Consider the following 14,477-nt stretch of genomic DNA (forward strand, 5'->3'; position numbering starts at 1 on the left):
TTCCAACACCCTGGTTAAAATTTCATTACTTGAAAATTTATTAACAGACTTTCAGCCAGTCTCTTTTTATTTACTCTTTACTCCCATAAAGTTTTCCTCCCATAATCTGTTTCCGGTCACTTCACTGAAACATGTGTCTGAGTAATTCAGAGTTGTCTGAATGCTCTTTGAATGCCACTTTCTGCAATTCTGATCCCTTAAACTCATTGTGACAGGCCCGCTCAGTTTCAACAAACAATATTTCTTCCTCAACACTTACAGAAGTCATTTCCATGTTGTTCATTTGAGCCTCATGGAAGCCACCATCAGACATTACTTCCTCCTCCGCTTCCTCTTCAGCTGTTGCGACATTTCGGCGTTTAAATAACTAAAGAGAAAAAAGCATTTAATAAAAGCACTACAGAATCAAGAGCCAACATACACATCTCACACGCCATATCAGACTGTAAGAAAAATGATAATTAGCATCTCCTGAGAAAAGCTAGAATACTGACACTGTGACTCCTCCGGACAGTAAACAGGCACAGTTTAGTAACAGATGAATATTCTAGCACACAGCCATGTTCATTTCATTTGACATTTCTGAAATGTCTTCACTGATACTCCCTCCTTTTCTCTACTGCTCACCCTCCATCTATCAGCTACCTCTAGCTTCAAGACAATTGCTTTCCTCCCTTCCCCAAGATGAGCAGGGGCTCAAAGACACAACAAATTCCTGTGTATAACTGATCCCTGTGGAATACTTACTGAGATTGGAATAACTAAGTTACTGTGGCAGAGTGGACTTTGGGGGATAATCACTTAAGAATGGTTTAAGAAACTGGGATGAACAAAATTTGGACGCTATCGCATAAAGGAGGTAGCCAGTTTGAGATGTTATCTGGAGAGCTACAGAGACTACAGTTTCTCCCTTGAGCTAGCTATCTCACTGCAAGAAATAACAGCAGTGATGAGTAGGGTTAGAATGTGCTGCTTGGCCTGTCAAGTTCCCTAACGACTCCAGCACTGAACCATGTCAGATTTGTACCACTACAGAGGACAGCCAAGACAGTGCCCCGACATCAACCTGCTGTTATGCTTTTCTCCAGAGAAATCTGGAAGGAAACAGCATGCAAAGCTGTTAAGTCCACATCAAACCCAGTTCACTGACAGGCATCCCTGTGGAGCGCTGCTCCTTCTAGGCTATTCTCCAAAGCGCTCGCCCAAGCTCTTCACACCCTGCTGAAATACAATCCTGTGCCAAAATTCATATGCTGATAATTTGTGTGAAAATTCAGGAACTTGACACTGGTTTTGTAGGGTGGTTTAGCTTTTTTAAAAAAAAAAACAAGCAAACTTTAGTAAAAGGTTAAATGAGTCTTCTCTGTAGGGGCTGAAAATGCAATGCTAAGACAATAAAACAAGGAATAAGAATGTATTTTAAGAATGAATACAAATGGAAATTGGCAAGTCAAAGAGTAAAACAGGCTTCTTCACATAAATCAACAGCTCTAACCAGGAGATGCTAACTCTGGCATTCTCACTGCTAGTCAAGCATCTCACTGACATCCTCGTGACCAGCGCACCAAATACATATGTACTTTTATACTTTTGTAACTGGACATTAGGTCTGAAATTGTAACAATAAAGGAACAAAAGAAAAGACTTTGCAGCTTCATTTCCATTACACTGTAGGTAGGAATAACAGTTTGCCTTAAGGAAATACTACTACCCTTTATTTAGCCAACCTGTGGTAATCAGGTGCAAGGGAGGTCAGAGGCACAGATAAGACAGATTTCTAAAATGACTCATCATTTTCCTAATTAAGTAGCAGCTTTACAGATAACACTGATGACGTTTCGTACTGTCATCTGGAAGTACTGCCTGCTGTTTTGTTTTCCTCAGAAACAATTCCAATTCACTCTCAGAATTCTTTCTTGAAACCATCTAGTGTTGACACTGTGAAAAGGACGTTAAGTAGAACAGATTAAAGATTTAACCTGCTATACCAAGCTCAAGCATTTACTAGCTTTGATTTAACTCAACATGGATGAAACTAAGCTTCATTCTAACTTTGTTGGAGCCAGTCTCTTAAAGCTTCTAATGAACATAACTAAGAGTAAAAGGAAGGACTGCTCAATGCTACACATTTTTATCAGAAGACTGCTTTCACCATGCCTCATCTCTGCTGCTGTTACCCTGTTAAACCTGGAGAGAATCCACCACTTCACAATGTGAACATGGTAGTAAGTACTAGCCAGACATGAACAGCTAGGGGAGCTTTGCTTCCAAACACTCTCCTCAAATATTTTGTGCACAATATACAATAATCCACCCTTGCTTGCTCTGCTAGGGCATAAACTTTTGTAGATTCATATATTAACTGAAAATTAAAGACAGAACAATGAGAAGAATTAGATCAATCTATTCTTCCCCCAGTGAAATCATTACTGCAACTTAAAAGGATCTGGTTGGACACACTTCTACGCTGCCATGTCTTCTTCAACCTATTTCATCATTTTTTAAAGATGAGAGCAACCACAACTCAGCTAGCAAAAAATAAAGAATTCCTTCAGTGCAAGGAGAGACAGCTCTGTCGCAACCACCTTTACTGCCAAGCTGCCAATCTCGCACTTGAGTGAATGATGAGCACTCACTGAGTCTTGTACTAACCAAAAAAAAGGCAGTAAAGTCTGCAACTTATAGATTTCAGGTTGACTGGGAATTTAGCAGGGCAACCAAGAGGCTTCAGAGAAGCAAAGAACTAATGACAGTACAAGACAACTGTTACATTTATGACAGCTGTGGTACAGTACCTGCTCCTCTCTCTTTTGCTTACGCAGCTGAAGACCCTCTTCCTCTCGCCTGCGACGCATTTCATCAGGATTCAGGGATTTGTTCTTGTAGCTCTTCAGTCGGAAATTCTCTTTTCCTGAGGTCGTCATGGTTCCTTTAAGATGCAGTTAAGAGATTCAGTCAGAACAATTACATTTCAGCAACACATCAATTTACATCCTCTCTCTCTCTCTCTCAAACCTCTCTGCGCACTTCCAGCTACTGCCTCCCTATAACTTATTTAACATCCAGTAAATCAGAAAGGGTAAGGCAACTTCACTGTGCCGATTTTTCCACATCAGACCACTCAACTTTTACTTTATTCCTTAGGTAGAGAGATACGAATAAGTGAAATGTTTATCAAGAAAGAACTGAGATTTCTAAGCCAGAAGATACAAGGCTAAGAAGAAAGAAACACTATGATCTATTAGTGCTTCTCCCTTCAAGGGATTTATTAATCACTGCACTCAGAATGGAAGTGGCCTTAGCTCCATTTTAGCTTAATTCACTTAGGAAGTCAGCAGCTTTTTTTGCACTTCAAATCCACATTTTAAGTTAATTCAAATCCATCTTGTGTTCCTTCTATCCAGGCAAGACCTACAAGAAAAATGAAATGGAGATGGACATGTTTTAGATGAAGGTTTACTACTCAGAAGATCCACTTCTTATCTTGCTCTTCCCTTTGTCCCCCACCCCTAGCCTGTAATCCTGTTACTGTTTATACAAAAGAGCCTTTTTAAGCCTATGATTTCCAAGTACCATAATTTATACATAACTTAGTGGATCATCAACTTTAATACGGATCCCTGACAATTTTCACCTATCCAATGGTGCAATTTGGAGTTACCTAGCGTAGACCAACAATTGCAAAACTGAGAAGAAAGTCTACCCATAAACCAAATGAGCCACAGATCAGTCTCCACCTACAGTCCCCCAGTTTCCTGCTACTTCTCTTATGCCTCCCCATTAAGCCCCAAAAACGTTGAGAACAGAATTCTGAAAGTCGCAGTATTTCCATGCATCTTCCCACAGATGTAATATGTGATATGTTATAGCTATCTGACACTCTGTAACAGTGCTTTTAAAGGCCTCCTTCCAGTACCCTAATTTGTTACATTAAATATGCTACCTACTTCCAATTCCATAAGCACAGAATTACCAGATGACAAGAGATGTGCTGTGCACTTCATTTATACAGAGAGTCAAGTGTAAGCTACTTTCTGTTAACATGAAAAATTTTAAGAGATTTTATGCAATATCCAAATGTATTTCTCATTAGAGCTTACTTTTGAAGTTGCTGATGCCTGACAGCCATTTATATAAACTGATGCTTATGAAACATTCCATGCATCACTTCAAGCTAAATGCATTCTGCTAGTTAAAACTTTTACAGGACGCTAAACTACTGTACTTAAGATGGCTTGGTCACGGATCATACTGAATGCAACACAAAAACCTGAACATGTAGATAAGTAATCTAGCAGCCTAGTTCTACTGAAAAAACACTTCCTAAAATGGCTTCTTTATAAATGGAAATCCTGCAAAAATATGATCTCAGGACTCCAGGAGCTCCCTACATCATTCTTAGCAACTTAGAGACTATATTCTTCACATTGTTTAGGTGTCTGAGCTTCAACTTCTCATGTTTCTTGCAATATGCTTGGCAATTACATTTTCTTCCTGTTCTGAGGTTTTTCGAATGACTACAACCTCTAGAAATACTATTTGGAAAAATTGTGGGTTTAATTATAGAAAGCTAATGCTAACAAATACTCAGGCTGAGTACACAAAGTTTTTTGTTTTCAGATAGAAATATTTTATATAGTCTAGAATCAAACACCAGATGGAAAACCATGAGCTAAAAGGACACATCTAACCAAAAAAGGTTTTGTAGCCACACCAGTCAATCTGCCCTACAACACAAACAAGTACAGGCACAAAAACACACACCATAGCTCAGATAAGATCTCATGCCTCCCATGACAGTATTCACCGTTCTGCTTTGCTATCTTGAAACATCTACCCAAACTCACCAGAGTAAATTTGCCATTACTGGCAGTGTCAGGGCTTCGATAGCTCCTGCAATCATTTAACACCTTCACTTTCAGTCCTTAGAAGTTCTCTGCTCATAGAAATCCTTGACATTTATCACATTCAATTCTTACTATCGAATTCTACCTTATTTCTGTTTTGTAGTTCTTCTGTACGATGCTCCAATGTTTCTAAACATCAAGGAGAATCCATCTTTACTGTCAAGTTTCCTTAGCATATTCTTTTTTGTTGTCATTTTTGTCATTTGTGCCTAGAACTTAAGTATTATCTATTTATTACAACCCTTCCAAGCTTTAGCTGTAGCTTTTGGCTATGCTTACTTCTTATCTTCAATACAGCTCCCTTTGCTGACTGATCAGTGCACTTAAAATCCTTTCTAAATAGCATACTGTGCTTTACTCTGTAGTAAAGCTCTTCTACAAACTCCCACCAAGTGACCAGGAATACAAAGTTTCTTCTATTAAGAACAGAAACATTTAGTTTCTTTCAGTGTTGAGAAATCGCTGAATTCAATCACTGATTTCACAGTAGTCTCTAACCAGTGACAAATTAACAAAATCCCAACTTACTGCCACATATCTGCCTGCCTAACTTAATCAATCCAAAGATGCTATCCAAAAGCAGCTTCCGCAACTACCTCAGGATGTCCTAAATCTAAAATGCTGCAATTCCTTTATTGGTTCTATGACCACGTTCAGGACATCATCTAGCCCATATCTCCTGACAGCATCCTTACACCTATTCAGTTTTGTTTTTTTGTTGGGCTTTTTTTTGTTTGTTTTTTTTAAGAGAAAATAAAAGAATCTTATGTCAGTTGCTACAAACATCCAAGAATAGTTTTCCATAAGTCTTCCACTTTTCAGGATGTAGGCTTTGCTCTAGACGAAACCAATGAGTCAAAATAACTTCAAACCTTTCCCATCCATCTTCAACAGTTTTTGCTGCAGCTTAACTGAAAATCTTTCAACAACCAGTTCACATTTACCCACTGTGAATTACTTCATAGCAAACAGTAAATCCTGGATCTTCTCTGCACTATCAAAATTAATGCTGTCTGTGATGAAAGTCAATGGTGGTTGTCATGGAAATGTTCTACAGATCTTCTGTCCTAACAATAGAAGAGTATTTTCCACATTTCTGGACACTCCTACAGTCTGTAGTTTAAAATCCTCGGTAATCCAATGATTTTTCATCATGTACTCTTTCACCTTTTGTGCAGTACTACTGAAACACTGTATTACACTTTTTACTTGCTTGTTTTGGCTGCCTTGAAACAAAAAACAAACAACTCTTTGTAACAAAACGGAAAACATCTATTTTTTGGGTGTCTAAGGTAGCATTCCCCAATTTTTTTTGCTGATCAGGACAAAGGCCATACCAAAAGTGGAGGTGAACAAAGAATAGGTTTTTAGGAGATAGGAAAAGTACTGCGTTTCTGCTTGCTGATTAAGTCAAAGAATTTTAGTTTGTACTGGGAAATGCAGTCACTTATCGCAATGACTTACCTTGTCCCTAGTAATCATCTATATAGGAACAAAAATGAACTCCCTGCCTTCTTAAATCAGATATCAATCATCCGAAGCAGAGACAAAAAATGAACTCTCTGTCTTCCTAGATCAGATATACTGTCACTAGTCTTAAGAACTTTGCTAGGAGGAATGCCATATGACAAACACTTGGCCATTCCACACGTCAGAAGTATCACAATATAAAGGCCTTGCAAATCAAGACCAGCAGAGATGTATACATAATCCCAAAAGATAACTGAAACTACGTTTATGAAATGTACTGATAGCAAAGATGTCAGACACTTTTCTTCTTCAGAATGAAGTTATGGAAATGGGTTACCTGATAACCATATAGCCATACACAAAACTGCACCTTGCAGTCACTGAGAGAAGATGTAAGATTTCAAGGTAGGTAATGCTTTAACTACTCTACAAAACTGCAACTGCTACAGAACCTTTACTTCCGAGGAGACATTGGTTTGTTCAGTGGCTCTGCCACAGAACTCTATACTCCCTCAAGAATTAGCTTCCCCATGGTCATGCTTCTTATCATTCCAAACACAACAGCACAGCCTGGACAGCTACTCCGCCAATTCACTGGCCTCTGCATACAGGATGCATCATCTCCTGAAGTTCTCTGTGACTGAAAGCCTATCCAATTTAAAGAAACAGCTCTGAAAGCAGCACGTAGTTATTCATCAACAGACTGCCTCAGAAGTCCAGCATCTTGGCCACATACACATTTTTAGCCACAAAGTACTGATTTTGAAAAGAGACTATTTTCATTTTTGCCAGTTCCAAGGCAACAGGTTTAGGATCCTAATAAAAGGACTCTGATATGTGGAAATATATATATATATATATATATTTAGAAGAAAGAAAAAGTACTGCATTTCTGCTTGCTGATCAAGACACAGAAAACCTGAACAGCCAGCTTTCTTGTAAATAACAGATAACTTCATGGCATAGACAGGCATAGTTTGCATAGTAAGACCATGAATATACAGTATATGCTGATACAAATAACAGCAAAGGATTAATGCTATTTTCCTGAAAATAACTATCTTTTCTAAGAAACAGAGACAAAAAAAACAGCCCATCAAGTCCCTGCATTGCTTACAATCTTATCTGAGGGAAAAAAAACCCACAGAAAATCAGCAGACTGACATCTCACTGCCACACCTCCTGCTGTCTGAAAAATTGACTCAATCAAACAAACATCCTACTGAGGTTCTATCTGCTTCTTTTGCAAAATTATTTGACAAAGGATAGTGGAACCCAGAGGCCTGTGGGAATGCTCACCAGTAAAAACATAGGTATTAATCAAGGGACAAGGGCGTCTCCAATTTCCGAAATCTTCAGATTTGTTTAAAACTTGGGACATGTAGAGGATGAAAGGATATTTAAGCCACAAAAAGTTTAGAGTATTCAAGTACTACCAGATCAAATTCTAAAGCCTTAGCTCAACTTTCTCCAGCTATAAAATGGAATTGCAAAACAAGTCTGAAGTACTACAAAGTGAATTGTTACAGTATTTGTAAAGACCTGCAAAACACGTTCTGCTGATGGCATTTCAAAACCTAGCACTAACACAGAAGTGAGATGCTCACGTGCATTGCATTTTCTGTGGTTTGCGAAAGCTGCAGCACCAGGCAGGAAGGCTGCAGACTGCATGGAAGCACAGACCTCAGCTCCTGAAGAACAGCAGGGACACACATTTCAGCAGATATCACAGAGGAATAACAGAAGAAACAGAGGAAACTCCTTCAGAGAAGGATTGAAGCTTCTGTAATCTAACAGAATGTAGCATTCATAGTTAACCACGGATGGGGCTGACAGCCTTGACACAGGGTTCCAAGTCTTAGGAGTCTGCTGTCAAAAAACAGAAGTAGCACAGAGATTTCTTCAGGGAATTGCTGTGCATCTCCATATCTTTCAGATCTGCTTTATTATGCACCTATTAATATCTCCACAACCAGGCCTTCGTTCACCATGTAGCTTATAAACCCGTAAGACAGCAAATTACGTTCTGATTGACCTTATCTATAGCAAACGCAACGTGTTTTACTTCTTCGGCCATTTAGCAAGTTGGGCTGCTGTCTACCCAATCCCTACCTGTCCCTATGAGGACAACCTTAAACTTTAAGACAAATAATGAAAGGCCTGTAAAGATGCACAATTTTTTGCAATATGGAACATCAAATTACAAACTAATTAAAAAAAGCAGACAGCATGGAGCCTTTTAAAGTAAAAGAAGCACTAATAAAAAAAAAAAAACAAAAACAATAAAACATAGATATACACAGTATATCTAATATTCCACAATACATTTACTACCACTACAATATTTCTGACGTCTTTTGTTCCATTTTGACTTGATGGGGCAGCAGAGATAGCTTTCAAAGTTCTGGAAAGCTTGAGAAAAACAGCAAAAGCACTGATTCTCAAAGTCAGGAAGAACTTAAAAGTTAAAAAAGAGTCCACAATTCATTAACCGAGCCTTTCTGAACTGAATAACAAACACAGAATTCCTCTACTGCATACAAAGTCATTGCAGTGCAAACAAATCTGTTTAAATGAACGCTGATTTCTATAACCCCATGGTCCACAATTAACTTGAAACCAAACAGTTCCCACAAGCCACAAAACAAAAGAACTAGTGATGGGGAATTAAATTTTTAAACACATAGGGATTATACTACCCTTAAAAAAAAAAAGTCATGCTAACATGCCCTTCTACATGAAATAACAAAAGTGATTATTCCTACAGGCTAAACTAAAATGCAATGTTCTTCTTACAAAACAGATATTTCTTTTTATTTCGATTAAGATTACAGCACATCCTCCCTGCGCCTAGAGAACAAGCTGACCCACAGAGTATTTTCCATCAAGTTATACCTAAAAATTGGACCATCTGGAAAAAAAAAAAAAAAAAAAAAAGTCATCAGCATCACTTGGCAGCCCTGAACTGTAGGAAAAAAGTCATCCCAGTACTTCCAGTGTGTCCTGAATATTCTTTGCTGGAGAACAAGCGCGGACCTTTCAATGTTCCATTTCGTGGGGACAGGAAATCCCACATATTTTGAAGACAAATTAAAAACAGACTAGATTAATTTAAATTCGTAGTTTAAAGCAACTTTTATGCAGAGTTGCGAATGACTGAAGGATACTGAAATGAAACCTCTCTCTCGCCTCCTTGACGTCTTCAACAAATGCACTAGTTGCAGTGACTCAGCATGATGAAAGGTATTAAAAGTGCCCCAAACTCTTCCAGATAGCTGGACTTCAACAGCACAAAACAACAGGAAGCCCAAGTTCTGCAGAACGTATTGGAATACATCAGCAGATGTATTTGGACATAGGCAAATGGAAGAGTTGTGTAATATTAACGTATCAGCCACAGCAAACCAAACCAAACCCCTAGGAACTTCAAGGCTTGACAACACAGGCTCTGCCTCATGCCCTTGGCATCCAGCATCCCTCCCACCAACTACTCCCAAAGCCAACAAACAGCATGTTCACAGAAACACCTCTTTTCCTTTTTGGTACTTGAACAAAATAAGTACATACCGACAGTTAAACACTTGATCACATGTAAGCTTCAAAGTCCTGCATCTTTTTAGATGCAATCATGCCTCAAATAATTTGTAAAAAGTCAGAACAATCACAATGACACATTAGCTGACATTTCTTAAAATCTGTGGTTTGTGTGCAACCAAGAGGTGCCTTTGTTCACCAAAAGGACATTCTCATGCATCAACAGGTGAATTTTCTGTCAAGCATAAGCTCAGCACTGGATTTAATAAGATTATAATGTTTTGAGATAAATGCATTCGGGATGTTTAGCCACTGGATATTTGATTCCAAAATCAGCAACTCACACAATCTCAACTTCAAACCCAAACCACAAAATAGAGTAAAATAAATCTGTGCATGTCAGGCTGGTTAAACTCTCAGAAGAGACAAAGCCTCCTGCTGAGCTTGGTGGATTATCCAAACTACCAAATAAAAACAATTAGAAATAATTATTCTAGGCGATACAGAAGGAAGTTGGTGAGTAGCTGAACCCCCAGTCTTACAGCATACTCTTAAAACTCAGAGCGTGCCTGCCTTCATAAACATCCAGGAACACAATCCCATTCTTTCTGTTCTAATGTTTTTAGGTTCTGCCTCCTCACAACACTGAGGAGTTATTATGTTTCAAGAACATATTAACATTATCCCAATCGAAAATCGCTTCCATGTCACTGAAGTCCATTTACTCCTGCATTACATGAATGGATAAACAGAAGCAGAAACACTATGACTGATCCAACACTACTTCCTAACCGCTTTTTCATACACACACAACCTCCTCATAACATCTTTTTTAAACCTGAAATTTCAGGGGAAATTTACTGTTCATCATTTGCTCTACACTCTGTTTTTTCTCCTCATAATGAATTATCAAACGTGCACAATGCTTAACAGAGTTCAAGACATTCATGAGGTTGCATAACACCACTTCCACACCTCCATTTACCTGAAGCTTTCACCAAGAGCTTTGTTCAAGCTTATCTTTGCTGCTTTCACAGAGTTTCTCTACCCTCTTCAAAATAATTCAAAAGCACCAATATTTCTGTGGGCCTCAAATTCTGCTGCTTGCATTTTCTATTGAGAAAACCCCACATTTTTACCTAGATATAAAATAAAGCAGTTTAATCTAATACTCGCTTAACAGACTCCAAAAGTTTTAACAGACTATGGATGTTTTAGAAGTTTTTTTCTTGGCCCCGACCCCCCCTTTTTTTTTTTTTTTTTTTTTAAACTTAAGAGCAGAAGAAAATGCCTTACTTTCTTATCAGCACCACTTAACTCTGAATTTACACTGGCTTTTTCTTTCCCATTATTGTATTATTTAAACAAGGACTTCTATTCTACTTCACCCCTCACTAAGAAGCTGGATAATTTTCTTCCAATCTTGTGCTCTGAAAAAAAGTACTCTGCCCTTTCTAGGAGAACTCCAAAAGTAATGCTTCCTATTTTATTATGTTGGTTCTCAGCATTAGAAGCAAATGTTGGTGGTATGGCAGTAAAGGTTTGAACCTTCCCATCAATATTCCCTTACGTGTTGTAGCTGTGCAACAGATGGCAGCAGAGGGGCAGTCTGACAAAATGGCATCTGACATGGAAGTGTGCACAAAGCAAAGGTGTGTCAGTCTACTCTTACACGAGGAAAAAGATCCACTCACTGACGTTCAGTGCTTGCTGAACGTTTATGAAGGCCAAACAGTGGACGTGAGGTGGTGCATTTCACCAGCAGTGACAGCAGTTCACCTCCACTGGTGCAGATTTTGACAAGTGAGGCACGCAGGCTCTTGTTCATCACTGGCAAAAATTCATAGCTAATGGTGGTGACTACACTGAAAAAATAGTATTTTGGGCCTGAGAATTTGCTTTATCAAATAATGTTACTGTACTCTGTTGTAGTTTCTGTGAAGACAAATAAGGAGGCATTACTTTTGGAGCAACCCACACAGCTTGTTTGCCTATTACATCATTCCAGAATCTCTTGTGTAGGGTTCAGACACTTCAAAATCCCACAACACTTAACCAAGCATGTAATTCTTTCAATGCCTTTTACTTTTCTTAACTAGATCCCAGCCTACCAGACTCCCCCTAATCTCTTTGACCATCAGAAGTATTTAATGGATTTGATTAAATTTACCTACTTGTCACTGCTCTTTCATTTTCATTTGTGTTTCTAACTTAAATTAGAACCAATAACCACGGTTCACATCACTTACTTTTAATTTTACCTGCCGCATTTTATGCTTTTTCACATAAACCTGATTTTCATTTTCTGGAGGGCGCTATTTTGGCTCCATTAACTTCATGCTTCTTACCACAGAGTTATATCTTCCAACCTATCTTCTTGACAGTTGCCTTTAAAGGCATCATTTCCTTAATGCCATTGTGTTCTTAAGAACATGAGTTAAGCCCCCCTTTGCCCCACCAGAACTCATAAAACACTTCAAAAAGAATTCCACCGTTTCATGAAGAGACAAATATCAAAGCAAGCCTGCCAGATACAAGCAGTCTAAAAACAAAAATACCTTTCTGTTCATCTTACTCAGCTGGACAAAAAAAGGGGGAGAAAGCATTTTGCTGAAACACTGAATTCGTAATATGACTGTCAATCTGGTTAAATAAACATTTACAACTAAGAGCCTTTCAGAAACTGTCACACCATCAGAAACCTGTACTACTACTTGTTTCAAAAGTGCCTAAGGAAAGTGCTGCTGAAACGGACTACTGCTGCCTCTCCCTTCCCAAACTGTGAATTCCCCAGTAAGCAGCTTTGATCTCACTGCACACGACCACATGGGCAGGCCAAGTCTGACCACACCAACACAGAAGGCACAACATCAGAAAAAGACAATGGATGGCACGCTGATGGCAAAAAGGAACATCCTGGTACAGAATTGCAACTAGGGATCAGACATGACAAAGGAACTGTTTAGAAGCCTGGGAGAGGGGGGGAAAGTTATAGCCCCAACAAATGTCATGTTCTCTTGAGCTGAAGAACCACTGGATCTTTAAGAAAAAAGAAACATGGGTCCCTATTCTGAGGAAAACCTTCCACATCATGGTATGTTGCCAACTCTCAAACTACTCCTAATTTTGTCTGTGCCTATGGGCATGTCTCCACGTAATTAAAAGTTGCACGTGTCATTCAAGCTGAAGTAAACTTGTTTTGAACTAGCTAGCTCATATCAGTGCAAACCATTAAGGTAGCGGGGAGAGCAACATAATAAAAACAAAGACAGACATAGCAAAGATTAGTTTGAGACTAACTATTAATTACTCAGTATAGACAAGATTGCTTCCATCTATGTAGCTTCTAGCTATAACATTGCAATCCCATCTCTGGATAGCCCACAGACATACCCAAACTTCTGAAGTTAGTTATTACTAGTAAGCAGTTAGGGTAGAATATACACCAGAGAGCAAAAGCTCCAGAGAAACAGAAGCTCCAATAAAACAGAATAAAGCAACCGCTAAACACAACCATTTGGGAGTTCTGCAGAAGGAGCAGATCACTATTTTCACAGCTCATGATGTATCACTCAGCCTGAAGTTTCAGTTTTCATTAAACGCCCTCAAGAGGCAAAGCTTAAAACCATCCTCACATGTGTTTCAGTAGGAGGGAACAAACGCAAAGACTATGAATGGGGCGAGTTCCTGCCGGCTGTAAGACCGCCGGTTACCTGACAATTACAAGTGCCCACAGCACGAGCCTTCGCCGCACGCAAGAAAGCAGAGATGGTACTGTAGCTGGAATAACTTCAGAAAGCGAGATAACGTTTGCAGCAAGAAGCAACAGCTCTTGCCAGACGAGCTAGAGACCGCTACCGTGAAGAACGGCGGGCTTAAAGACACGCGAGAAAGTTTCCCTGCCGCTCAGACCGGGCCCCGCCTCCCCTCACAGCGCGGTCCCCACACCCACCACCATGCCGCTCAGTTCGCCTTCCCACAGCTGAGCGCGGCCGCTACGCACTCGGAGCCCAGCGCTCCGCCGGCCCCTGCCAGGCCACGCGGGAAGGCCGTCGCTCGCCCACTTCCCAGAAGACCGCCCCGGTGCCGCCCGGCGCCTCTGCCCGAGGCCGCAGCCACCGGCCTGATCCGCCCGCCAGAGCCGCCGCCCGTTGCCCGCCTCGTGCCGGCGGCTCCGGCCATACGCACGCCGCAGACCGGGCCGCGGCGCTCTCCTATGCGGCCCCGCTCGGCACCCGGCTGCTGCCGCCGCCCTCCTTCTGGCGGCTCGGCCGGGCGCGCCCTCCCGGCGGCAGCCCCTTTACCCCCGTACCTGCGGCCCCGGCCCAGCCCCGCGCTGTCTCCTCTAGGGCCTGAGGCGCGCGAGCGCCGCTCCCTGCCTCCCTGCCTGCCCAGCGCTGGCAGCCGATGGCACTGCGCCTGCGCCCGGCAGGATGCGTCACTTCCGGCTCGACCGCTGCGCCCTGTGGGACAGGGAGCCCTTCCGGCCTGCCGAGAAGCGCTCAACCGCGCGGCCGCAGCGCCCTCATTGGGAGGGACTCCCGCTCCCGGCATGGAGCACGCGCG

General features: G+C 40.7%; 1 protein-coding gene across 1 annotated transcript in view; it reads right to left on the reverse strand.

Annotated features, from left to right (window-relative positions):
- KPNA1 (karyopherin subunit alpha 1) overlaps window positions 1-14,353 on the reverse strand; it is a 51,764-nt gene extending 37,411 nt beyond the window's left edge. Inside the window, exons 1-3 of the mRNA XM_052701815.1 lie at window positions 14,224-14,353; window positions 2,796-2,929; window positions 260-367 (exon numbers count right to left, since the gene is read on the reverse strand). Of these exons, the coding sequence (XP_052557775.1) occupies window positions 260-367; window positions 2,796-2,924 (237 nt within the window). The 5' untranslated portion in view covers window positions 2,925-2,929; window positions 14,224-14,353. The remainder of the gene's footprint in view (window positions 1-259; window positions 368-2,795; window positions 2,930-14,223) is intronic.
- Between the last annotated feature and the right edge of the window lie 124 nt (window positions 14,354-14,477).

This window comes from Tympanuchus pallidicinctus, unplaced genomic scaffold (genome assembly GCF_026119805.1).
Source record: "Tympanuchus pallidicinctus isolate F22 unplaced genomic scaffold, pur_lepc_1.0 scaffold40, whole genome shotgun sequence".
In the NCBI taxonomy this organism is placed as follows: domain Eukaryota; kingdom Metazoa; phylum Chordata; class Aves; order Galliformes; family Phasianidae; genus Tympanuchus; species Tympanuchus pallidicinctus.